Source organism: Cetorhinus maximus, chromosome 6 (assembly GCF_964194155.1).
Source record: "Cetorhinus maximus chromosome 6, sCetMax3.hap1.1, whole genome shotgun sequence".
Classification (NCBI taxonomy): Eukaryota; Metazoa; Chordata; class Chondrichthyes; order Lamniformes; family Cetorhinidae; genus Cetorhinus; species Cetorhinus maximus.
In genome coordinates this window covers 447,116-474,243 of record NC_135884.1, presented here as the reverse complement: position 1 = coordinate 474,243, position 27,128 = coordinate 447,116, and the positions used below count along the sequence as shown (strand labels likewise).

The 27,128-nt window shown below is 45.9% G+C and overlaps 1 protein-coding gene across 3 annotated transcripts in view; it reads right to left on the bottom strand.

Moving 5' to 3' along the window:
• Positions 1-208: 208 nt before the first annotated feature.
• LOC144681465 (protein kinase C delta type-like) overlaps positions 209-27,128 on the bottom strand; it is a 55,626-nt gene continuing 28,706 nt past the window's right edge. For all 3 annotated transcript variants that reach the window (XM_078543057.1, XM_078543059.1, XM_078543058.1), the window contains exons 5-18: positions 25,851-26,010; positions 25,065-25,096; positions 24,888-24,973; positions 20,286-20,415; positions 20,095-20,195; positions 18,081-18,192; positions 9,546-9,691; positions 8,041-8,214; positions 7,017-7,108; positions 6,416-6,478; positions 3,749-3,887; positions 2,966-3,154; positions 1,354-1,482; positions 209-840 (exon numbers count right to left, since the gene is read on the bottom strand). In XM_078543057.1, coding sequence (XP_078399183.1) covers positions 685-840; positions 1,354-1,482; positions 2,966-3,154; positions 3,749-3,887; positions 6,416-6,478; positions 7,017-7,108; positions 8,041-8,214; positions 9,546-9,691; positions 18,081-18,192; positions 20,095-20,195; positions 20,286-20,415; positions 24,888-24,973; positions 25,065-25,096; positions 25,851-26,010 — 1,709 coding nt within the window. In that variant the 3' untranslated portion in view covers positions 209-684. The remainder of the gene's footprint in view (positions 841-1,353; positions 1,483-2,965; positions 3,155-3,748; positions 3,888-6,415; positions 6,479-7,016; positions 7,109-8,040; positions 8,215-9,545; positions 9,692-18,080; positions 18,193-20,094; positions 20,196-20,285; positions 20,416-24,887; positions 24,974-25,064; positions 25,097-25,850; positions 26,011-27,128) is intronic.

The window sequence follows — 27,128 nt, the reverse complement described above, 5'->3', positions numbered from 1 at the left end:
TCCCTAACAGCACTGTGGGTGTACCTGCACCACATGGACTACAGCGGTTCAAGAAGGCAGCTCACCACCACCTTCTCAAGGGCAACTAGGGATTGGCCTTTTTAGCACCATTCACATCACAAAAATGATTTTAAAAACTGTCCGACAGCCATTTATTCTGCTTTCACCAGGTCTGTGTGGCATAATTGGAAGGCCTGTTCAGAGCTGGTGAAAGGAAACTTTACTTTATTTAGAGGTGAAATTTAATGTACATTTTGTATCACTGTCCCTGATTAAAGACTAAATGATGAGAGTTTAAAAATACGGACGGACATTTCTTGCTTCACTGTTCCCAGGATAGTTTTATACAAACCCAGCAATTGCATATCACCTGGTAACCAGAGATGGCACCAGGGACTCATTCCACCCGGGGCCCAGATTCCTGTTTTGATTTCACCCAGTAAAGAAACTGCATGCACAAGATTTACAGGTCAAGGGTCGTGTGCACAGATCCCAGTCATAGCCACACCAACACCAGGAAAAATTGACAACAGATTAAACAAATTTCCATGATATTAACAAACAGATTAGATAAAGGAGAAAAACTAGCTCCAACTGCATCCCTCAGGTCACTTAAATATTTGGATGAAATGCAGGAATGGGATTGGAGGGCTGCAGCATGTTGTGAGACGCCCGGTGTCTGAACTATTTCATCAGTCGCTCCATGTTGTGGTTAATGAACGAGAATCCCAGGAACGCTGTCTGATCCATGCTATCAATCAAGTTCTTATCCCCCTGAGAGAGGCGTGGCTTCTCACTCAGAAACTCACGGTCAAAGTTGCTGTAATCGCCTGGAGATTTCTGAAAATACACAAGAAACAAAACCATGAATGAAACACACAGGAGCCCCAGGAGAGGGGGCTCGGCTGGGCCGGGGCGGGGCGAGCTGGGCGGAAGGGGCGGGGCGAGCCGGGCCGGACGAGCCGGGCGGATGGGGCGGGGCGAGCCGGGCGGACGGGGCGGGGCGAGCCGGGCGGACGGGGCGGGGCGAGCCGGGCGGACGGGGCGGGGCGAGCCGGGCAGAAGGGGCGGGGCGAGCCGGGCAGAAGGGGCGGGGCGAGCCGGGCGGAAGGGGCGGGGCGAGCCGGGCCAGACGGACGGGGCGGGGCGAGTCGGGCGGACGGGGCAGGGCGAGCCGGGCGGAAGGGGTGGGGCGAGCCGGGCCGGACGAGCCGGGCGGGGCGAGCCGGGCGGAAGGGGCGGGGCGAGCCGGGCGGAAGGGGCGGGGCGAGCCGGGCGGAAGGGGCGGGGCGAGCCGGGATGGGGGGCTGGTGAGTCCTGAGCTGAGAGGAGAGGCACGTGGGAAAATCTCACCACTTTGGGTTTGAAAGGAGGATCAATTTCCTTTTTCTCCAGTGCAGTCCAGTTCACTGTTTTGAAGAAATTATGCTGTTTAATATTGCCTGAAATCCCGAGCCTCTTTGATGGATCTCTTTCAAACAGCTGAAATAACAAATAGAGAATTTGAATGCAGTATTTACATCGCGTCTGTGACATGGAAAAATGTCCCAAGGGCATTAAACAAAATTTGACACCCAGCCACATAAATGAGGTAAAAGGACAGGTGATCAAATCTCACTGCAAGAGGCAGGTTTCAAGGAGTGAATTAGAGGGGATGAGGTGGGGGGCTGATGGATCCAGTGCCCCTGTGCCCTTGGGTCACTGCGGTAAAGGTTCCGGGTTGCACGCTTGTTTCAGGGTTGGTACAGAGACAGGGAAGATAGTAGATCGTTGTTAGGATAAACACATGCTGTTTCTTTACAAACGGAACTCAGCAGCTACACTTGTGCGCTCACAACTCAAAACTCTGTCTTCACTCATCAGTGTGTAACTCAAGACTCTCCCAGAGGTAGCCTACACTACTCTGCTACTGGGTATTAACATCATGTGATCTTACATTACAACACTTGTCTTAAAGGTATATTACACATCAGATTACCACAGGGGCGGAGAGGTTTAGGGAGGGAATTCCAGAGCTTGGAGCCCAGACAGCTGAAGGCACGGCCACCAATGGTGGAGCGATTAAAAATCACTGATGCAGAATAGGCCAGAAACATAGAAACGTTACAGCACAGAAGGAGGCCATTTGGCCCATCTTGTCCATGCCAGCCCGAGGACACCCAGGTGCCCTTTCTAATCCCACCTTCCTGCACCCGGCCCATAGCCCTGCAGCTTACAGCACTTAAGGTGCAGATCCAGGTACTTTTTAAAAGAGTTTAGAGTTTCTGCCTCTACCACCAACTTGGGCAGCGAATTCCAAACACCCACTACCCTCTGCATAAAAAAGTTCTTCCTCATGTCCCCCCTACACCTTCTGCCACTTATCTTGAATAGAGAAGCACAGAGATCTGAGGAGATTCCAGACATAGGGCGGGCAAAACCATGGAGAAATTTGAAAAGCAAGATGAGAATTTTAAATTGTGGTGCTGAGTTTTGCACCCAGTATTAATAGTTATAAATATGGAAAGGCAATACCAAGGAGCAAACTGCCCCCCCATTCATCAAGTGGGAGATCTCTCAGGATCAGGTGGGACACTGCTTTTACATCCACTCAATATTCTGCACTGACTTTAATGGAGAATAAAATAGGGTAAACAAACATTGCACTCAATCCTGTCCATTTTCCAATGGCCAGGGTGTAAAATTCCCCAAATCCCTTGATATCCCACCCACCAAGTTGGGTGAAAACTTCCCTCCACTGAAGGAGCTGATACGGAGGGACTGGGAAAACCACAGCCTGTTTCCCAGATGCCCATCCATGGATTCAGTGCACACAGTGACCCCAATCTTGTCCACACACAATCACCAGGACACACTCGGGCCAGCCTCCAGGTTGGCTGATTCATGGCTGAGCAGACGAACTGGTCAAATCAGTATTGAGACCTCAGTCCTTTGAGTAGAATTGATAGAATGTTCCAGTACATACTTTTTCCAGGATGTCCTTCGATTCTCTGGTGATCCAGCGCGGATAATGTGGAGTGTCCACCCTGATTGCCTCAAACAGCTCATCCTCATCATCACCATGGAATGGCGATTGACCAACCAGCATCTCGTACAGCAGCACCCCAAATGACCACCAATCAACTGAGAACGTGTATTTCTGACCCAGTAAAATCTGTCAGGACAGGAAACAGAATCAAAATCCAGAGCATGCTAGAGCCAGAGAGAGACAGACAGAGCCAGAGAGAGCCAGAGAGAGACAGACAGAGCCAGAGAGAGCCAGAGAGAGACAGACAGAGCCAGAGAGAGACAGACAGAGCCAGAGAGAGACAGACAGAGCCAGAGAGAGACAGACAGAGCCAGAGAGAGCTAGACAGAGACAGAGAGAGAGAGAGACAGGGACAGAGACAGAGAGAGACAGAGAGAGGCAGAGAGAGGCAGGAGGAGGCGATGACAGGCAGCCCCCTCCGCCCCGTGAGGGCAAGGAAATAGACGCCCCCCACCCCCAGTGAGGGAGGAACCCCCGACCCCACCCACCTGTGAACACGAGAGAACCCCTTCCCCCTGCAGGGGCGAGGCACCAGGTCTTTGGGTGCATGAGCCTAAGCAGACATACATGCACGAGGGACCCAGTGTGAGAGACAGAACAATGGTCACAAATAATAGTGCAGATCCCAAAAGCAACATTGCTCCAGCTGTGCTCTCTGGGAACCTCTGGAATGTGAGGAAGGAGCTGCTGGGCTCATATATGACATGGTGAGGCACTGACCTCAGGTGCGATGTAGTCTGGAGTTCCACAGAAAGTGGTAGCTCTGTTTTCCCCGAACACATTCTCCTTGCACATTCCAAAGTCAGCTATTTTGATGTGTCCATCCTTGTCTAACATCACGTTGTCCAGTTTGAGATCCCTGCGCCAAAAGACCAAGATCAGTTTGACATCCTGTCACTAGCAATCTGGAACCTCATTTTGTAGATTAAGCAATTTAGACAAACAATTTATCTGAAGTGTCAGGCTATTCACTTTGGTAATAAAAATAGAAAAATAAAATATTTTTTAAGAAGCCTGAAACTCCAATTCTGATGTTCAGACAGAATTGGGTATATTTGTACAAGAAACACAAATTTAGCATGCAATCAGGAAGGCAAATTGCCCATTGGCTACAATTGTACAGGGTTTTGGTGAGACCACACCTAGAGTACTATGAGCAGTTTTGGTCCCCATACTTAAGAAATGATAGACTGGCACTGCCATCAGTTCAGCAAAGGTTCACTGGATTGATCGCTGGGATAAGAGGTTTGGCCTATGATGAGAGGCTGAGTAAATGGACCCTCTAACTCTCTGAAGTTTAAAAGATTGAGAGGTGATCTCATTGAAACACACAAGATTCTGAAGTGGTTTGACAGGGTAGATGCTAAGGCTGTTTCTCCTGACTGGGGAATCTAGGATAAGGGGCCGATGATTTAGGGCTGAGATGAGGAGAAATTTCTTCACTGACTGGGCTGTGAATCTTTGAAATTCTCTATCCCAGAGGGTATGGGCTTCAACGCTGAATGTATGGAAGGCTGAGATAAGACAGGTTTTTGATCTTTCAGGGAATGAAGGGATAAGGGGAGCAGGCAGGAAAGCCTATTGGAGCCAGAAAAATCAGCCATGAGGAGGCTTGAGGGGCCATGTAGTCAACTCCTGCTCCAATTTCTTTGGTTCTTATGTATTTATATAGCACCTTTAACATAATGAAACAAAGGCACATCTCAGGAGCATTCTAAAGCAAACTTTGGCACTGAGTCACATAAGAGGATACATGACCAAAAGCTTGGTCAGGGGAAGATCTTAAGCAGCATCTTAAAAGAGGAGGTGGAGATAGAGACAGAGCAGTTTAGTGAGTGAGTTCTAGAGTTTTTGCCCAGGCAACTAAAAGGCATGGCTGCCAATTGTTGAGAATTTAAAATCAGGGGTGTTCAAGAGGCCAGAATTAGAAGAGTGTAGAGGTCCCAAGAGGGCTGTGGGGCTGCAAGAGAACTTTTTTCTTCATTCATGGGATGAGAGTGTCACTGGCTGGGCCAGCAATTATTGTCCATCCCTGGATGCCCTTGAGAAGGTGGGGGTGAACTGCCTTCTTGAACCGCTGCAGTCCATGTGGTGTAGGTACACCCACAGTGCTGTTAGGGAGGGAGTTCCAGGATTTTGACCCAGTGACAGTGAAGGAACAGCAATATATTTCCAAGTCAGGATGATGGGTGAGTTGGAGGAGAACTTCCAGGTGGGAGTATTCCCATGCATTTGCTGCCCTTTCCCTTCAAGGTAGGGGTCTTGAGTTTAGAAGGAGCTGTCAAAGGAGCTTTGGTGAGTTTCTACAGTGAACCTTGTAGATGGTATACACTGCTGCCACTGTGTGTCAGTGGTGGATGGAATGAATGTTTAAGGTGATGGATGGGATGCTGATCAAGCAGGCTGCTTTGTCCTGGATGCTGTCGAGCTTCTTGAGTGTTGTGAGAGCTGCACTCCTTATGCCCTCTTCACAACTTACTTTCCTACCTATCTTTGTGTCATCAGCAAATTTTGCAACTATACATTCAGTCCCTTCATCCAAGTCATTGATATAAATTGTAAATAGCTGAGGCCCCAGCACTGAGCCCTGTGGCACTCCACTTGATGCAACCCTCTCACCTCTCATTTAAAATCCTCGCTCCCTACCACCCACCCAAGTACGATGTTAATTTTCTCAGATAATTCCACTGCTTTCCTCTCTGTCTGTGTATTAAACAACTCCTCATCCTTGCTGATATCAGCCTCCATCTCAACTCATCATGTTCGCCCTCAGTTCACTCCCTCTTATCCTCCCAAAACATAAATCACCTCCAGTACGACCCTCAGTTCCATTATCTTAAGTCCAAAGGGGACACACTTGAAAGTACCTGGCAGACAACTGGTGTAGCCATCCACTGCCAGGTCTGGCTGGTCCACAAACCGCAGCAGATCCCACTCGTCATTAACAGTGCTTACTATTCCAGGATCACCCTGGAATGCAAAGATAAACACTCCCCTGCTTCTACTGTAAACTGCCTCTTTAAACCCCTCTCTCCAGTCTTCTCTACCTTCACCTCCAACAATAAGTGCAAGGAGCACATGAATTTCTTTGTCACTAAGATCGAGACAATCCAATCAGCTGCATCTGCGGGTACGTCCCTTTCATTAGCCCATTTCGCCAAACTTCTTCTAAAGTACCCCCTGCCCTAGCCCTGAACTCGCACTTTTCTCTATTTGTCTCCTATTTTCCTTTATGCCCCCTCCAAGTTTAACTTGTGCACGAGACTCAGTTCAAACTCACTCGGCCCTATTCCCACTAAACCAGGAAGAAGTCTCACCAACTCTTTCCAAAGCTAAGTGACGAAGTATGGGGTGTCCTGGAACTCACTGAATGATCCCAACACTCACCGGTAAATAATCCCCTTTGAGTGCAGGAACTGCAATCCACAGATTATTTCTGCTCCATAAAATCTGTAGGATAAGAAACAAACCATTCTGTTATACAGTCAATTCCATTGAATCATTTAGACAACAGGTTCTGCAGGGTCACTCACCTGTAGACTCAACTCAGTAATGATCAAAACAAAAAACTACTGCGGATGCTGGAAATCCAAAACAAGAACAGAATTACCTGGAAAAACTCAGCGGGTCTGGCAGCATCGGCGGAGAAGAAAAGAGTTGACGTTTCGTGAGGACTCGAAACGTCAACTCTTTTCTTCTCCAGTAATGATCAAGCCTGGCTCAGTTCTCATTCTCTCACCTTTGAGTAAAAATATTGTGAGGTCAAACCCCAACCCACAAAGATGTGAGCACAAAATCCAGACTGCTACAAGGACCCGCGCACCGGGAGCGCCACCTCGCCGGAGAATGCATTGGGGAGGGGTGAAGAGGGGGGCCAGACAAAGGGGGCGGCAGGGGGTAGAGTCGTGGTGAAGAGGGGGAGGGAGGTCAAGGTGCTCTGGCTTCACTTGGTGCCAGTGAACCTCCTGTAGGGAGAGGATTGACTTACGTCGCTCGGTACAGATCGAAACGTCCTTTTTCCTGAATGTGGAACATCAGGTCGCCACCATTCAAATATTCCATAACAAAGAACAGATGCTCCTGCCCATGAAAAACAAAACACAACTTTCAGATCCCCAATACACTGGGTGTAATTTCACTGTTTCACTGTCTGCAATCCACTGTCAACCAAGCAAACAGAATAAACCTGTTCAGATGGTAGGTAGCGTAGTGATAATGTCAGTGGAATAGTAATCCAGAGGCCCAGGCTAATGCTCTAGAGACATGGGTTCAAATCCCACACAACAGCTGGCGGAATTTAAATTCAATTAATAAATTTGGACTATAAAGCTCGTCTCAGTAATAGGGACCATGACAACTAGCATCGATTGTTGTAAAAATCCATCTGGTTCATAATGCCCTTTAGGGAAGGAAATCTGCCGTCCTTACCTAGTCTGGCCTACACGTGACTCCAGAACCACAGCAATGGGGTTGCCTCTGAAATGGCCTAGCAAGCCACTCTGTTAGGGATGGGCAACCAATCTTGTCAGTGACGCCCAGATACCAAGAAAAAATGAAAAACACCCTCCACTGAGACCCCCACTCAGTCAATATTCCCCCCCAACACCAGCATCTATTGCAAATCCAGGAGAAGCCATTCAGCCCATTAGGGCTAGATGCAGAGAGAGGGACTGCAGGTAGTGGGTTCTAACACTGACAGAGTTGGCCTCAATTGGTCTGTTCCAGTGTGGATTGTAATTTGTGGCTAGATTTGTTCATTGGATGTAAATCACCTTTGACCCATTTTCCCCAAGTTAGCTGGTTTACTGCACAATTAACCAAATATCAGCACAGGAGGCAGCCAATCAGCTCCACAAGCCTCCTCACAAGAGCTGTCAACATTAACCTTTTCCCTCTAATGTTCTTCTGACACAGTGACCAATGACAACAATCTTGCCTCATTTCCTCTCCTCACCATGCCTGGTTCCAGGTTTCCCATTAAGGATTTCTCTCGATTTGTGGTGATTTGATACCTTGGTTTGAAAGGTTGAGTAGAGGTGGGTGAGGAATGGATTATCCCAGGCCAGGGCCAGAACCCGTTTCTCCACCATCGTACATTCCACATCATCATCCATTAAAACCACATCCTTCTTCAGTGCTTTCACAGCAAAGAACTCGCCCTTTCCCTTCAACTCTGCGAGTAGCACCTGCAACCAAAATAAGAACCTGGTAAATCGGCAAATACACAGGCACTAACCCACGGTGAGTAAAGTAATCACCAAACACATGGTAAACCGTGGTGAGTACAGTCATCAGCAAACATTGAACTGTAGTGAATACAGTAATTCCCAAATGCATAGTAAACTGCAGTGAACACAGCAAACAAAGACATGGCAAACTATGAGTACAGTAAACAAACAGTAAATTGTGAATACAGTAAACAAACACTGCAAACTATGAGTACAGTAAACAAACAGTAAATTGTGAACACAGTAAACAAACACTGCAAACTATGAGTACAGTAATCTGTTAATGTAATGGTGGAGAAATCTGTAATCAAAGAGTTTCCTTTGAGCTTTTGGTACGAGCTCATGTTTCAATTTTGATCACCATTTGCTTTGATGTTTTATTGTTTGATGTTTGAGGTGCTCTATTTCATTAAAATCCCCAGTTCAAAGCACGGAATTGCTCAGAGTTGCTTTGAGAAAAATTTGAGGTTTAGTGAACAGGAGGAGGGTGGGGTTAAATCAACAGCAGCAGAAATAGTGAACATACTCATAGATAGTTAAAGAGGCTAATTACAGTGGAGGCAATATAGAAAGTTCATAGAAATATAAAGCGAATGCTCAGGAGGGAGAGATTCACTTGGATATTCCCAGCGACAGTGACAGCAGAAAAACCTGGTGATTTTCATTACAACAAAAAAAAAAGATAGAGGTATTCTAGGAGGTAAAGGTGAAAAACTAATTTCCACTGGTTGGTTAATCGGCAACTCAAAGACATCAACTTATTGAAACGCTGCAGGAAACACAAACCCAGACATTTTTAGAAGTGGAAAAATATTTGAAGGAAATTTGAGAGAATCGGACAATTCTATGGGACTGCGATTGGAGGTGCAGCTTCCCAAAGAGAGGGCACGTAGTGATGGACTCCTTCTGTACCTGCACCACATGCTGGAACCGGCAGTCTGGAAGGTTGAGGCTCATCACAAGTGTATGCTCTTTTAGTTCAGCCTCTGGGTATCTGTTGCTGCTCCCAAGGCACAAAGTAGAAGATGCTGTAGGTGGACTGCAGGTTCATCTGTGATGCTCTTCGCAATGTCACCAATTGGCTTCTCCAGGGATAGGACTAAGACTTAGACTGGAACTCAAACCACAACCAGGAGGGAAAGGACAGAATTGGGAGTAAGATTTACCCTCACTGGGGGAAGGCACATGGACAGGGAGGGGTTCAGTCCCTGGCCTGGGCTGGAGAAAAACAGCTTTGTCTCACAACAAAGAGATAAAACCCGTATTAAAGATCCTAGAGCCAATCTCACTTTTCCAAAGCTTCCTTTGCCCAGCACTTTATGAAGAGTAAAGTTCCCAATGGTCAGTTTCCTCATTGAATCAGGGCGTAGGCTGGGTCCTCGCTGGGGTGGTTTCGGTGAGCCATCCTCCCACAACTTGCCATATTGGTGACTGTCTGAAAACAGGCAAAGGTCAGGCTGTGAACACCAGTCTGGCTGAACGCTGCAAACTAGACAGTTACACATTAAGCACATTGTTAATCGCACGGGAATATCAGTAGCTGATTCGTTAATGGCATCTCTGAGCCCAGCCAAACCAGGCAGAAATCCTGCTGGTGTTCATCAGGAACAGTGGTATTAACAGGAGGGGAGAAAAACCAGGAACACCTTGCAGCTAAAATTTGTCCATTTCTCCCTTTAACAGTTACAGTTAGTGGCAGTGCCAGTGGGGAAGGAAATGAGATCACAGCAAAGTGTCAGAAATTCCAAACCCCTCTATGGGGCAGAGGTGCCTCGTCCTCTCTTTAGTATGCTTCTTCTTCCTAGGGATGAATTTTTGCTGTGTCTCCCAAATTACTCCCAGAAACTCCTGCCATTGCTGCTCTACTGTCTTTCCTGCTAGGCTCATCTCCCAGTCAATTCTGGCCAGCTCCTCCCTCATGCCTCTGTAGTTGCCTTTATTCAACTGTAATACCATTACATCTGATTCCAGCTTTATCCTCTCAAATTGCAGGGCAAATTCTTCACGGTGGAAGACACGAGTAACATCCCCGAAGTTCAAGAGAGTCGGGGGGAAGAGGTGAGTATGGTGGCCATTACCAAGGAGAAGGTGCTAGGAAAACTGAAAGGTCTGAAGGTGGATAAATCACCTGGACCAGATGGATTACACCCCAGAGTTCTGAAGGAGATAGCTGAAGAGATAGTGGAGGCGTTAGTGGCGATCTTTCAGGAATCACTGGAGTCAGGGAGGGTCCCAGAGGACTGGAAAATTGCTAATGTAACCCCCCTGTTTAAGAAGGGAGTGAGGCAAAAGATGGGAAATTACAGGCCGATTAGCCTGACCTCGATCGTTGGTAAGATTTTAGAGTCCATTATTGAGGGTGAGATTACAGAATACTTGGAAGTGCATGGTAAAATCAGGCAAAGTCAGCATAGTTTCATCAAGGGGAGGTCATGCCTGACAAATCTGTTAGAATTCTTTGAGGAGGTAACGAGTAGGTTAGACAAAGGAGAGCCAATGGATATTATCTACTTGGACTTCCAGAAGGCCTTTGACAAGGTGCCGCACAGGAGGCTGCTCAGTAAGATAAGAGCCCATGGTTTTAGAGGCAAGGTACTAGCATGGATAGAAGATTGGCTGTCTGGCAGGAGGCAGAGAGTGGGGATAAAGAGGTCCTTCTCAGGATGGCGGCTGGTGACTAGTGGAGTTCTGCAGGAGTCAGTGTTGGGACCACAACTTTTCACTTTATACATTAATGATCTAGATGAAGGAACTGAGGGCATCCTGGCTAAGTTTGCAGATGATACAAAGATAGGTGGAGGGACAGGTAGTATTGAGGAGGCGGGGAGGCTGCAGAAGGATTTGGACAGGTTAGGAGAATGGGCAAAGAAGTGGCAGATGGAATACAACGTAGGCAAGTATGAGGTCATGCACTTTGGTAGGATGAATAGAGGCATAGACTATTTTCTAAATGGGGAGAGAATTCAGAAATCTGGAGTGCAAAGGGACTTGGGAGTCTTAGTCCAGGATTCTCTTAAGGTTAACTTGCAGGTTGAGTCGGTAGTTAGGAAGACAAATGCAATGTTGGCATTTATTTCGAGAGGACTAGAATATAAAAGCAGGGATGTGTTGCTGAGGCTTTATAAGGCTCTGGTCAGACCACATTTAGAATATTGTGAGCAATTTTGGGCCCCATATCTCAGGAAGGATGTGCTGGCCCTGGAGAGGGTCCAGAGGAGGTTCACGAGAATGATCCCAGGAATGAAAGGCTTAACATATGAGGAACGTTTGAGGACTCTGGTTCTAAACTCGATGGAGTTTAGAAGGATGAGGGGGGATCTGATTGAAACTTACAGAATACTGAAAGGCCTGGATAGAGTGGACATAGGGAAGATATTTCCATTAGTAGGAGTCTAGGACCCGAGGGCACAGCCTCAGAGTAAAGGGAAGACCTTTTAGAACAGAGATGAGGAGAAACTTCTTTAGCCAGAGAGTGGTGAATCTATGGAATTCATTGCCACAGAAGGCTGTGGAGGCCAGGTCATTGAGTGTATTTAAGACCGAGATAGATAGGTTCTTAATTGGTATGGGGATCAAAGGTTACGGGGAGAAGGTGGGAGAATGGGGTTGAGAAACTTATCAGCCATGATTGAATGGCGGAGCAGACTCGATGGGCCGAATGGCCTAATTTCTGCTCCTATGTCTTATGGTCTACTTCCTCCTAAGGGTTCCTTCACCTTATGCTCCCTTATCAAATCTGCCTCATTACACATCACTAAATCTAGAATTGCCTGTTCCCTAGTGGGCTCCAACACAAGCTGCTCCAAAAAGCTATCTCGTAGACATTCTACGAATTCCTTTTCTTGGGATCCACTACCAACCTGATTTTCCCAGTCTAGCTGCATATTGAAATCCCCCATGATCACTGTAACCTTGCCTTTCTTACATGCCTTTTCCATCTCCTGCTGTATCTTGTGCCCCACATCCTGACTACTGTTTGGAGGCCTGCACATAACTCCCATTATGGTTTTTTCACCTTTGCAGTTCCTCAACTCTACCCACACAGATTCTACATCATCTGACCCTACGTCATTTCTTGCTATCGATTTAATTTCATTTCTTACTAACAAAGCAACCCCACCCCCTCTGCCAACCTGCCTATCTTTTCGATAGGATGTATATCCTTGGATATTTAGCTCCCAGTCCTGATCCCCTTGCAGCCATGTCTCCGTGATGCCCATCACATCATACCTGCCAATTTCAATCTGCGCCAAAAGCTCATTTACCTTATTTCGTATACTGCGTGCATTCAGATACAACACCTTCAGTCCTGTATTTCCCGTCCCCTTTCTCATTGTCGTCCCTTTATCTGATGTGCTTGAAGTTAGATTCCTAGCCCTTTCCAAACACTCTGTCCTATTTTGTGTTCTGGGGACTTTAATAGCCTCTCCTGGGCTCTCATTTCTTTTCAGTTTTTTCACAATTTTCCATGAAGTTGAATCCAACCCCCCACACACTAACCTGCTGCTTTGTTTCCCATTAGTCATACTTCTTGGAGTTTTACCCTTCCCTCACCCCCCCCACTTTCTAGTTTAAAGTCCTGTTGACCACCCTATTTACCCTTTTCGCTAGAACATTGGTCCCAGATCGGTTCAGGTGGAGACCGTCCCAACGGTACAGATCCCTCCTGTTCCAATACTGATGCCAGTGCCCCATGAAATGGAACCCCTCTTTCCCGCACCATTCCTTTAGCCACGTGTTTACTTCCCTTATTCTCGCGTCCTTATGCCAATTTGCACGTGGCTCGGGTAGTAATCCGGAGATTATAACCCTTGAGGGCCTGTTCTTTAATTTAGTTCCTAGTTCCTGATAATCCCATACAAGTCCCTAATATAGGGATAATTTTATCCCTAATTGGTGCGACCCTTTCCTTTACCATCCTTTTATTATTTACATGCTCAGAGGAGACCTTAGGATTCCCTTTTATGTTCACTGCCAGATTCTTTTCATGCTCCCTCCTTACTTTTCTTATTAATTTTTACACTTCACCTCTGGTCCTTCTATATTCAGCCTGACTTTCCATTGTAATTTCTACCTGACATCAGTCATACATGCAGTCCTTCCTTTTCATTTTCACCTCTATTTCTCTCATCATCCAGGGTGTTCTGGATTTATTTGTCCCACTTTTCCCCTTGACAATGCCTGCAATACTATCTCTATGAAGGTGGCTCATTGTTCAGCCACCGTCCTTTCCGTCAACATTTGATTCCAACCCACTCGACTCAGATGCATTCTCATCCCATCGAAGTTGGCTTCCCCCCAATTAATTAATTAATCGTTTATAGGATATGGGTGTCACTGGCTGGGCCAGCATTTATTGCCCTTGTTCAGAGGGCATTTAAGAGTCAACCACATTGCTCTGGGTCTACAATCACGTGTGGGCCAGATCAGCAGATTTCCTTCCCTAAAGGACATTAGCGGCAATGGTACTGTGGTCATCATCAGAACTTTAATTCCAGATTTTTATTGGATTCAAATTTCACCATCTGCTATGGTGGGATTTGAACCCGGGTCCCCAGGAAATTACCATGGGTCTCTGGATTACTAGTCCAGTGACAATACCATTATGCCACTGCCTCCCCTGCTCTGGATGGTCAGCCATCCAGATGGTTGATGGCCAAATTTAAAATACCTATAAACCTTATAATACAATGGTCACTGTGCCCTAAATGCTCTCCCACTGTTATTTGATCCACTTGGGCCAACTCATTCCCCAGAACCAGGTCCAACAGTGCCCACCCTCTCATTGGACTGGAAACATATCGCTGCAGAAAATTATCCTGAACACATTCCAGGAACTCTCACCCCTCTTGTCCCTTTGCGCTATTCCCATCCCAGTCTATATTTGGATAATTTAAGTCCCCCATTATAATTGTTCTATAATTCTTGCATCTCTGTAATTTCTTTGCAAATTTGTTTCTCTACATCCCTTCTGTTAGTTGGTGGTCTATATACTACACTAATCAATGTTATTGCACCTTCTTCATTCCTTACCTATAGCTAGAGAGATTCTGTCCTTGACCTCTCTGGAACATCCTCTCTCTCCAGAACTGTAATATCACCCTTAATCAACATTGCCACTCTTCCCACTTTTCTTCCTTTCCTGTCTCTCCTAAATACCTAATACCCAGGAATATTTAACGCCTAGTCCTGCCCTTCTTTGAGCCAGGTCTCTGTTATAGCAAAAAAAACATAACTCCATTTGTCAACCTGTGCCTGCAGTTCACCAATCTTATTAACCACACTCCGTGTATTCACACACATGCACAATAATCCTGATTTAGGCTTTTTAACTTTCCCCCTTACTCTGACCCCATCTAATAACTTACTATAGCCGACTCTAGTTCCATCAAACTCTCCAAGTATTCTATTTACCTTGATACTACTCTCTGATACATCCTCATTATCAGTTAACACCACTACTTCCCACTGCCAGTTTTCCTCCTCTGCACGCTGAATTTCCCCCAGGTTCCTATCCCCCGCCAATCAAGTTTAAACCCTCCCCAACAGCACAAGCAAACTCCTTGCATGGACACTAGTCCCAGTCCTGTTAAGGTGTGACCCGTCCTTCTTGTACAGGTCCCACCTGCCCCAGAACCGATCCCAGTGCCACAGAAATCTAAAACCCTCCCTCCTCCATTTCTCCAGCCACGTGTTGAACTGCTCAATCTTCCTATTCTTATACTCACTAGCACATGGCACTGGGAGTAATCCTGAGATTACTGCTCCTGAGGTCCTGCTTTTTAATTTCCTTCCTAACTCCCTAAAATCTGTTTTCAGGGTCTCACCCCTTTTCCTATGTCATTGGTCCCAATGTGGACCATGACCTCTGGCTGTTCACCCTCCCCCAAAACAATGTCCTGCAGCCACTCTGTGACATCCTTGACCCTGGCACCAGGCAGGCAACATACCATCCTGGAGTCACATCTATAGCCGCAGAAACGCCTGTCTGCTCCCCAAACTGTAGAATCCCCTACTACTATAGCACTTTCACACTTCCTCCTCCCCTCCTGTGCAGCTGAGCCACCCATGATGCCACAGACTTGGCTCTTGCTACAGTCCTCTGAGGATCCATCTCACCCATCAGTATCCAAAATGGAAAAAAGCGGTTAGAGAGCGAGATAGCCTCAGGGGATTCCTGCACTAGCTACCTGTTTCCTTTAGATATTCTGGTGGTCACCCATTCCCTCTCTGCCTATGTAGTACTCGGATGTGGTGTGACCACCTCTCAAAGTCCCATCGCTACAATCTTCAGCCTTGCGGGTGCACCACAGTAAATCCAGCCGCTGCTCAAGTTCCACAACCGGGAGCTCAAGCTTCTGCAGCTGGTGACACTTCCTGCAGATGTAGTCATCGAGGGCACTTTGTGCCTGCATGACTTCCCACATCCTGCAGGATGCACATTCCACATGGCCGAGCTGCACTGACATATCTTAAACTTTATATAAATTGTTTACTCACCTGTCACTCAATCATCTCCTCCTCTCCTTTTTGAGCTCATTATGAAGTCTCTCCCCCACTCTCTGAGCCTTTTTAAACTGCTCTTCTGGCTGCAGAGGCGGCGAGTTGGATTTGCATTCTGCAAACATTCACCCATTAGCTGCCCGTGATTGGCAACACTGGAAATAGACACAACCAGGCACACTGGAAGAAAAATCTGCATTTCTATTGCACCTTTCACCACCTCAGAATGTCCCAAAACACTTCACAATGAAGTATTTTTGAAATGTAGTCACTGTTGTAATGTAGGAAATGTGGCAACTAATTTGCACACAACAAACTGCAAACTGATAATGATGACCAGGTTAGGTTTGCAGGTTGAGGGATAAATATTGGTCAGGACTTAGGGGAGAACTTCTCTGGCCTTCTTCAAAATAACGCAATGGGATCTTTTATGTCCACCATGAGAGGGCAGACAGGGCCTCAGTTTATGGGGTGGGGGCAAATATTGTCAGAATACCAATATTAATCTGTGATACTGACACAACTAAAGCAGAAGTAGAAGGAGGCTGCAGCTGTTCAGATTTGATGCAAAGTCAAAGATCTACCTCAGTTCCTGTATGTTGAGCCCAGGAAGCACTACTCACTGAGCAGGTAAGCACATGTCAAGAATTTTTTTTTTTTTATTTGCTCATGGGATGTGGGCATCGCTGGCTAGCGTTTATTGCCCATCCCTAATTGCCCTTGTTCAGAGAGCATTTTTAAGAGTCAACTGGGTCTGGAGTCACATGTAGGTCAGACCAGGTAAGGGCAGTAGATTTCCTCCCCTAAAGGACATTAGTGAACCAGATGGGTTTTTACAACAATCGACAATGGCTTCATGGTCATCATCAGACTTTTAATTCCACATATTTATTGAATTCAAATTCCACCACCTGCTGTGGTGGGATTTAAACCCGGGTCCCCAGAGCATTAACCTGGGTCTCTGGATTAGCTGTCCAGTGACAATACCACTACACCACATGTGCATGTGGAGGTGCACACATGAGCTTCCCCGTGTTCTCATGTGGACAAGCATGTTTCTAACTAACAATTTCATCTTCTGATATGGAGCCTTTTCTCCCCCAATTTATTTGTCTCATCCATGCGAACCAACTCCCCCTCCCTTGACCCCATTCTCATAAACCACTAACAGGGGAGATGCTGGTATAGTGATAATGTCACTGGACTAGAGATCGAGAGGTCTGGTCTCACCAGAGGAGCTGGTGGAATTTAAATTCAATTCATAAATTTAATCAATGAATAAAAAATCTGGAATTGGAAGCTAGTCTCAGCAATGGTGACCATGAAACTATCATCAATTGTCTTAAAAACCCATCTGGTTAGGGAAAGAAATCTGCTGCCAACATGTGCTCCAGACCCACAGCAATGTGGTAGACTCTTAACTGCCCTGTCCTCTGAAATGGCTCAGCAAGCCATTCTGTTCAAGGGCAATTAGGGATGGACAACAAATGCTGGCCTTGCCAGTATCACCCACATCCCAAGAAATAATAATGAAAAAAAATCCTGCCCTGCTCCCGATATCTTGTGGAGGTCAAACAGTAACATCCATTGGTTGGGTTGAATGGCCTGTTTCTGCATTGTGATTTCTATGTAAATCACCCCCCTCCTCAAAAAAACACCCTTGCTCCCTTAGCCCTTGCCTACCATCACCCCATCTCCAACTTCATGTGCGTGTTCTCACCTCCCAAATCCATGCCCATCTCAGGTTTTACCCTCTCAAACCAATTAATCAGCTCCAAGGTTCTGGGGCTGTGACCACATCTTGTCTTTAACATGGTTGACCAATGCCATTTTCCTCCAGCCCTCTCCCCTTCCCAATCATCCTCAGAGTGTCCCTTCTCATCCCTATCTCCAGAGTCCTCTAAAGATCTCTTCTCCTCCTCCTCATGATGCCTCGTGGGGACATCTACACACATGGGGTCAGCTTTCATCTCAGCCTTCCCACCACCCCTCTCGAACCTGCCACTGCCACAATGTTGTCAAACTGCTTATCTGATATTAGGAAGTCCAAAACTACCGACTCTACCCCCGACCACTGTCTGAGGGTGAATCCAACCCTACCTTGTCTACTGAGTAACAGTCCTATCATAACATTGGACTTTTACATGATACCGAGTGGACACATAGCTGCTGCAGTTCTTCAGAGCACCAACAGGAGTCAGCACAGTTAACTTTTTTCATTTTTACCAACAAAATCTGCCTGTAGGCAACACAAAATCACATTACCAGCTCCCAACTGACTCTCAAGTTTTCATCAGAGGGGAGGGTATCTGCGCAAGTACCTGTGCTGTCCAAGTTTTGAATTCCAGATCCACTAGTGTTGTTGTAAGGCTGATAAATTCCTATGTTTGAATTGTCAGGCAGACTGCTATCGGACTTCCGAGTAGATGATTTCTGAGAGAAACACGAAGATCATTTTAAAACTCTGAACAGCATTATTCTCAACTAAAACAGTGAAGCAACTAGAGAAGCTGATCGTGAAAGGGAGATTTAATAGCGGGGTTTACTACAGTAAATAAGGAGAAACTGTTTCCAGTGGCAGGAGGTTCAGGTAATTGGCAGAAGAGCCAGAGAGGAGAGGAGGAGAATATTTTTGGGAAGTGAGAGAGAAAATTTAGGAGGCACTGGCCATAATGTTTCAGTCTGCCTTAGACTCAGGGGTGGTGCCAGAGGGCTGGAGAATTGCAAATGTTACATCCTTGTTCAAAAAAGGGTGTAAGGACAGGCCAGCAACTACAGGCCAGTCAGTTTAACTTTGGTGGTGGGGAAACTTCTAGAAACAATAATTTAGGACAGGATTAATAGTCACATGGACAAATGTAGGTTAATTAAGGAAAGCCAGCACAGATTTGTTAAGGGCAAATCATGTTTAACTAACTTGCTTGAGTTTTTTGACAAGGTAACAAAGAGGGTTATGTTGTTGATGTGGTGTATATGGACTTCCAAAAGGCATTTGATAAAGTGCCACACAACAGACTTGTGAGCAAAGTTAGAGCTCATGGAATTAAAGGGACATGGATATAAAATTGGTTTAGTGACAGGAAACAGATAGTAATGGTTAATGGATGTTTTTCAGACTAGAGGAAAGTTTATAGTGGAGTTCCTCGGATTGGTGCCTTGACCCCTGCTCTTCCTGAAATAGATTCACGACCTAGACTTTAGTAGACAGAGTACAATTTCAAAATTTGCAGATGATACAAAGCTTGCAGGCATTGCAAACTGTGAGGATAGTGTAGGGCTTCAAAAGGACATAGTCAGAATGGGCAGAGAAGTGGCAGATAAAACTTAATGCAGAGAAGTGTGAAGTGATTCATTTTGTAGGAAGAACACAGGAAGACAATATAAAATAAAGGGTAAAAGTTTAAAGGGGGTGCAGGAGCAGAGGGACCTGGGTTTATATTTGCATAAATCATTGAAAGTGGCAGGACAGGCTGAGAGTGCGGTTAATAAACCACACAGTATCTGGACTTTATCAATAGGAGAATAGAGTATAAAAGCAAGGAAGTTGTGTTAAATTTAGATAAATTGGAGAAGCTGGGACTGTTTTCCTTGAAGAAGAGAAGCTTGAGAGGAGGTTTGATAGCAGTATTCAAAACCATGAAGGTTCTGGGCAGTGTTCCCATTGGTGGAAGGATAGAGAGCCAGGGGGCACAGGTTTAAAGTAATTGGCAAAAGAAGCATTGGCAACATGAGGAAAAACTTTCACACAGTGAGTGGTTAGGATCTGGAATGCGCTGCCTGAGAGAGGCAGGTTCAATCGAGGTATACAAGAGGGAATTGGGTTATTATCTGAAAAGGAAGAATATGCAGGGGAGAAGACAGGGGAATGGCATTAATTGCTCCTTCAGAGAGCCAGCATGGAAACGGCAGACTGGATTGTCTCCTTTTGTGCTGTAACTATGCTGTGATCCTAAGATTCTATGATTATGCAGCAAATTAAATTGGAATACATAGGACTATGGGAAAAGAGTGGGGGGGACAAAGTGTGGGATTATTGGATAACTCTCTCAAAGAGTTGTCACAGGCACCTCTCTGGGATGAGTAATTCCGACTAACATACAAACAGAAGAGACAGTTAGTAACAGTGAGAGCATGAGAGAGACAGAGGGTGAACCCCTCAACCTCAGCTGGCACACATCCCTGTCTCCAGACCTGTGTCTCACAATGGCCCCACTGCTCCTGTCACTGTAACTGATATGGATGTAAAATCTGATTTTCTCTGCAGCCATAGAAATCAATGTTCATAGATAACTGGTGCTGGACATCAAGATCTCTAGCAACCAGGGGTTTCCTTACCATGTTGATCTGGCTGAGTGCCTCAGCCATCAGTTTCTGGTTGATTCCACAGAGATTGGCCACTTTGGACTGACATTTGTGGTGTACATTCATCATACATTCTGTAGCAGGAAGAGAAACATGTTTACTGAGTGAAGCAGAGTGTGATACAGAGAAATCTGCTGTATTTTGGAAGCAGGTGAAAGCCGCACCGTCACATTTGAGTCCTTGTTTGACCAGCCCCCACAACAAGCTCCCACAGTGATCACAAAACGTTGGGCTCATGTAGTTGTTCACTCTAAACCTGTGTGGAACATCAATGTTGAAACGCTCCTTCTGGAACTGGAGAACAAAGTGTTATCGTGACAGCAACCATCATCAGATTGCTGATATTGTACAACCATAGAGACATTGTAAAGCAACATAAGGGCACAGTGTATCAACATAGGAACAGCATAAGGTGATCAATAAATTACTGGGCTGTCGTTAAAACCCCATCTGGTTCTTTAATACCCTTTAAGGAAGGAAATCTGCTGTCCTTAGCTGGTCTGGCCTACATGTGACTCCAGACACACACAATGTGTTGACTCCTAACGATTCTCTTGAAATGACCCAAAAAGTCACTAAGTTCTGAAAAAGGTCACTCATCATCAGCTCCCAGGGGCAATTAGAGAACTAATAAATGCTTGCTTTGCCAAGTAACACCACATCACATGAACAAGTAAAACGATTTACATCATACGATGACAGTGGTACAGGGTCTTTATTCTGCAAAGCCGAATATCACAGAACAAGACACGGACATTGTAAAGACACACAGAGCCAAACTCTGGCCAACTGGCCTCCACAGTAATCAGTAATGTACCGGCTGGAGGGGAGAATTGGGGGAGGGGCACAGGGGGGCCCCAAAAGAGAGGGGCACATGTAAAATTCCAATTGCAAGTCGGTAAGAAAGAAAGGAACACAGCCTTAACTTCTTCCAGAAAGGGCTTTATTCCGACTCACATAAAACGCCACAGTTCATCACCTTAAAACTCGAGTAAAAACAAAATGAACAAATCAGCAAATCTAAATTAACAAAACAAATGAAGGGGATAGCCCCTTACAGGGGCACTGTAACAAAGGACTAAAATCTTAAAGGGAACTTATCAAAATTAAATCAAAACATTGTTGTGGGGGTCAATGACACACCCCAGGCCCCATGGTGCCCACTGGTCACAGAAGGCCTCAAGCACGCCAGCGGACATCACATGCTCCGTGTCCAGAGACACCCGGCCCTGAACAAAGCTACGGAAGAGGCACCATTTCCCCTTTATATGCACCCAGCGATGTACTTAAGCAATTAACCTCTAACTACTAACTTAATCACCTGTTGACTATTAACTATTCCCTATCCTAACACGTTCCAAAGTAATCCTTAAGAGGAACAAAGTAAAAATGATCCTTTTTCATTCTATATAATACAATCATCAAAAAAAATTATATCATACAATCAAAGTTTATATTCAATACAATCTACCTTCCCTATTCCCCTTCTTGAAATAAACAAAGATGACATGTATAAAAATGTCCTAAAAAAGATTCTTTCATAGCTCCTCATATCAATAGACATCTCTCTGAGAATCTCCAACAATTTCTTAGAGTTGGAACCTCTTTTTATGAAACAATCAGACAATTGATGGTATCAACCCATTTGAGCTTGGAGATTTCCTTGTTCTCTAATATTTATTTTAAACTCACAATATCTTTTCTCATTAATATACTATGTAGATTGCACATTATCCCAAAGTGACCAATTGTCTATGTTACATTCAATAGGTATTGTTCCTGAATCATCTTTTATATAGGATCCCTTCTAGTATCTTCGATACAAAGAATGCCACGTCTACTGCCTCAAGAAGGGCAAGAATTTCTGCAGCCAAAGTACTCTTCAATACTCTCTGTATCTTTTTAGCTCCTCATGCCAAAGGGCAACATTTACCTCTTTTCCCCCATGAGAAATATTATAAATCCTCCAGCATTTGAAAACCCATCACAGAGGTTTGCATAAGAGACGTCAGTAAAAATAATTAGTTTCATATTCCTAGCATCAGCCAAAGATGGGAATTTCAAGATAGAGTGCTACATTTTTAATCTTTCCAATGTTTTGTTTTCCCAAATAACATCTTCAATCTTAAGATTGTTCACTATATTACTTAATTCTAAAACATCAAAAATCAAAACTGCTATCTGGCCTTGTATTCCCATCCAATTCAGTTGCCCAGTTAGACTTCTCAGTTCCTCCACTTCAGTTTTGGAAGCTGCTGTATCTTTGTGTGAGGCCCTACCATGACTAACTGCGATGGGATTAACGTTCTCTAAACAGGATTGCTGACGCAAAGCGACATTCGATCCATGTATTTCAAAGCCCCAGAAGTCTAACTTCCAATGAACTCCGTTCTAAGCCCATTAATGACAATCTTTTCAGATTTGCTACTCCCATCTCACAAAAAGTTGTCTACATGCATCATGAAGATGTTTGAAAGCTTCCCACCATGGTGCCAATAAAACATTGCAGAGTCTGCTTTCAACTGGAGACAGCCCAATTTTAGTAAAATGGGCCTCACTGAGAAATACCAAACTCTGGAAGCGACTTTAAAACCATATACGCATGTATCTAACTCCCAGAATGTCCCTCCTGTGTTTGGTGCCTCCTTTGTAGGGGGAAGAAAATCTTCCCTTTGAAGCTGGTCTTTCTGCAAAAAAAGCAGCTTTAATATCCAATGATTTGCATTCCCAAGAATCTTTTGCTCACAGAGCCAAGACCATCTTCAAAATTACCTTTCCTGCCATAGGTGAATCTGTTCTTATATCTCGGTTACCCAATTTTCTTCAAAACCTCATGCCATTAGTCTGGCCTTCACCTTTTAAGTCCCACCAGGGAGCACCTTTTCCAAGCAAATCCATCTATGTGATAGGGCAGGCTGTCCCCTATCCGGCACCTCCGTGTACACCCTAAATTTTCTCCAGCTGTGTCATTCTTGCTGTTTGGCATCTTTTATTAACTTGTCTTTTAATTTGTTTCACAGCCACTAAAAATTCTTGATCACATGGGCTTCTGCTCCTTGTAGCATTCCTGGTCTGTGCCATATTGCCTGACCTCGTTAAACTTTGTCCTCTATCCTGCCTTCTATCTTGTCCTGGACTGCTACTGCTCGCTCCCTCCTATTAACAGATTCTCTTTCAACAGTTTGCGATTTCTTCCTAGGGGCATGTTCATTCCCAGACCCACTGTCTGAACTCTCACTACATTTTCTTGCTTTCCATTTTTGTTCTTCAAGTTTTCAATCCATGGGCCTACCCCTCTGCTCCTTAACTCATACATTTAACCAGGTTTTGTATTTTCCTGTGGCTTTCTCTGCTCTACCTATAATCGTTGCATCCCTCCATCGATTGGCCCCTTTTGGCAAGTATGTAACTCTAATGTTAGCTTTTGGCAGTTGTCCTCTGATGCAAATTACCTCATCTTGTTCGTCAGAATTAGTGTCCATCTTCAGACACCCTGTCAATGGCAGCAATCTGGTCCTCACAATTGTGCAACATAGGGGTATGAGAAGTACGTGGTTCCTCATCACTTTCTATAATCATTTCTGAATCTGCAAGTTTGTAGTCCATGCCAAATGACCTCAATGAGTGTTCCTGAATAGTCTGGTTCCCATGCTGTAAGATGACTGTTTGACCATCTTTGCCAATAACCTTTCCCAGGCCTTTCCACTCTAAGCCCATCTCTTTTATAGTATACCACGTCTCCCTGATTGAAGGTCATTTCCAATGGCTGTACATGGTGTCTTGCCAAATTCTTTCTGAAACTTTGGTTTTAATGAATGCCCTTATGCCCATGTGCAGTACATTAAAATGCTCAGAAAAAGTGGAGCTCACCTTAGTTCCCTCCCAAACTGGAGGATGATTACTTATAACTGAAGGAATTTTTGGATTTCTACCAAAAACCAACTGATGTGGACTATAGCGCCCGAGCATCTGCAGTGGTCTCTTGACATGGACAGCCCATGCTAGGACAGACGTTAATTTACAGCTTGGTTGATCTGCCAGAATTTTACGAAGCATCTCATCTATCACCATGATTCCTTTCAGACACCCCTTTGCTACAAGGGCTTCCTGCTGCCGTATATATAACTATTATATTCATGTTTTTGCACATATCCCTAAATTTTTCATTAGCAAATTCTGCCTCTCCCCCCCATTATTAGTGAGGAATTCTGCCAGTGACACCAGTCCAATACCTATTTACCTTTCCATTACCTTATCCACACTTGTTTTCTTCTCTTTACTATGTATTGTTGTCATCTGGTTAAACCTAGTTGCCAAATGTACAAATGAAAATGTTTTTGTCTTTTTCCCAACAACTTTAAATCTATAGTGATGACTTCATTGAAACCCTCACTAAGGGTAGACTCACTATCAGCTGCGACGGTGTCCTTCTGCACTTCAATCACTGATCGCCTCTATAAGTTTAGTGTACACTTTAACCCTTATTCCTGCATTGTTCAGCAGGATTTTTAACCTTTGGGAAGAGGGGCGGGCAAACTGCCGATGGAGCTTTAACAAATTAGCTTTACGTCGTCTAAATTCCTACCCCCCACCCCCCTCCCCACCCCGATGCAAATAGCACGTCTTTAATTTCCTTAGTAGAAAAGTTAGGTTTCATTACAGGAGAGGGGCGCGGGGGAGGGAGACGAGGTGTGCCATAGGGCTGCTGGGGGGAGTGGGGGCACACACAAGAGCATTGGCAGAGGTCGGGCTCCTGCAGTTCTTACCACTGTGTCTCTGCTGTTGGTGGCAGTGCCCGTACAGCGGCCGATGATTTTATCGATACATTTCTTATGGATTGCAGCGTTACACTCTGCAAGGCAATTACAGACAGGGTTAAAAGCCAAGTGACAGTGTGTGGGGTGCAAGGACTGTGTCTTAGTCAATGTTGGGGTAATACTCACGTCGACACTGGTATCCCTGTTTGTTCAGGCCCCTGTGGAGGAGAATTAACACTGAGCAAATTGCAGTAAACACACTCGCACACGCACCCCAACAATTTTCCCTGCCACCATACCCCCCACGCCAAATTTGAAGGCACTGCCCTGAGGCAGCCCTGTACAGACCACTATCCTCAGGTGGGATGGGCTAACCCAGAGCAGAGGGAAGAACAACACCAGCTGTGGGGGGTGGTTGGTGGTGGTGGGGGGGTGCTGGAGAAAGAGCCATAGGGGTGGGGAGGGAGCAGGGTTGGGGGAAAGAGCCCTGCTGGCAGGAGAGTCCTAGAGCAAGTGAGGCAGGATAGGGGTGGGCTGATATCCCAATGGCTATGCAGTGCTGTGCAGACAGAGCAAGTCAAGAGGAGAATCCAAAAACAGCGATTGAAGCATTCACCCTGAACTCCATGTCTCAGGTCTGGAAACGGAATCTGGAATGCATAAAAATATGGACACATTGCACCCAGAGGGAACGGAACCAATGGCACAGTGAGCGCCAAAGGTCAGGTCTGTGCCCCCAGCAGCTATGACCCCTGGCCTATTCCATCCCCCAATGAGGCCAACTCTCCTGCTTCTGTCTACTCGCTCCAGTCCCCTTTCTCAACCGCCCCCATCCACACCCCTGCCCCAGTCAGGATTCCCATGCCCCTAACTTCCCCCCACCCCAGCCAATAGGATCTGCTGATTTTCCATTGACCACACACACTGTTAAGCAGAGTTCTGGTCACACCTGCTCTGCACCACGATCCTTACCAGACAAAATCCCGGCACACAGAGCAGAAGGTGGGTTGCCGAAAGAAGGTTGCAGTGAACTCATGGTTCTTGATGTAGTGGATTTTTGCCTGCTTGATTGCCCCACGACGCCGATTCAAAGTCACCGCACCATCCTCCTCCCTCACAGACTGGTGACAATCTGTGGGCACAAAGAGCAGCAGCATCAGGAACACTGTCCCCCGGACACTGCTGAGTGGGGCACAGTCTTGGAGTCAGGGTCAGTTGTGTAAAGATTGCCTTATGGAATTGATAATCCAGAGAACAAGAGCTCTAATCTCATCACAAAGATTTCAGAGCTTTTATTCAGGTTAAAAATAAATTTAGAAATAAACAGGCCATGAAGCTGTCGAATTGTCACAAAATCCAACTGATTCAATCATGTCATTAAACCTGCCCGGGGTTATTGTCGAATTGTCACAAAATCCAACTGGTTCACTCATGTCATTAAACCTGCCCGGGGTTATTGTCGAATTGTCACAAAATCCAACTGGTTCACTCATGTCATTAAACCTGCCCGGGGTTATTGAGAGAGTTGAACCAGGAGTGGGGAAAGAATGAGTCTGTGGCACTCCAATCTCACACCAAACCAGTCCTTCCTCAACCCTAACCAGCCCCGCTCAATCGGCAACTCCTTCCTCAACCCTAACCAACCCTGCTCGATCGGCAACTCCTTCCTCAACCCTAACCAGCCCCGCTCGATCGGCAACTCCTTCCTCAACCCTAACCAGCCCTGCTCGATCGGCAACTCCTTCCTCAACCCTAACCAGCCCCGCTCGATCGGCAACTCCTTCCTCAACCCTAACCAGCCCCGCTCGATCAGCAACTTCTTCCTCAACCCTAACCAGCCCTGCTCGATCGGCAACTCCTTCCTCAACCCTAACCAGCCCCGCTCGATTGGCAACTTCTTCCTCAACCCTAATCAGCCCCGCTCGATCGGCACTCCTCCAATTCTAACCAGCCCCGCTCGATCGGCAACTCCTTCCTCAACCCTAACCAGCCCCGCTTGATCGGCAACTCCTTCCTCAACCCTAACCAGCCCCGCTCGATCGGCAACTTCTTCCTCAACCCTAATCAGCCCCGCTCGATCGGTACTCCTCCAACTCTAACCAGCCCCGCTCGATCGGCAACTCCTTCCTCAACCCTAACCAGCCCCGCTTGACTGGCAACTCCTTCCTCAACCCTAACCAGCCCCGCTCGATCGGCAACTCTTTCCTCAACCCTAACCAGCCCCGCTCGATCGGCAACTCCTTCCTCAAC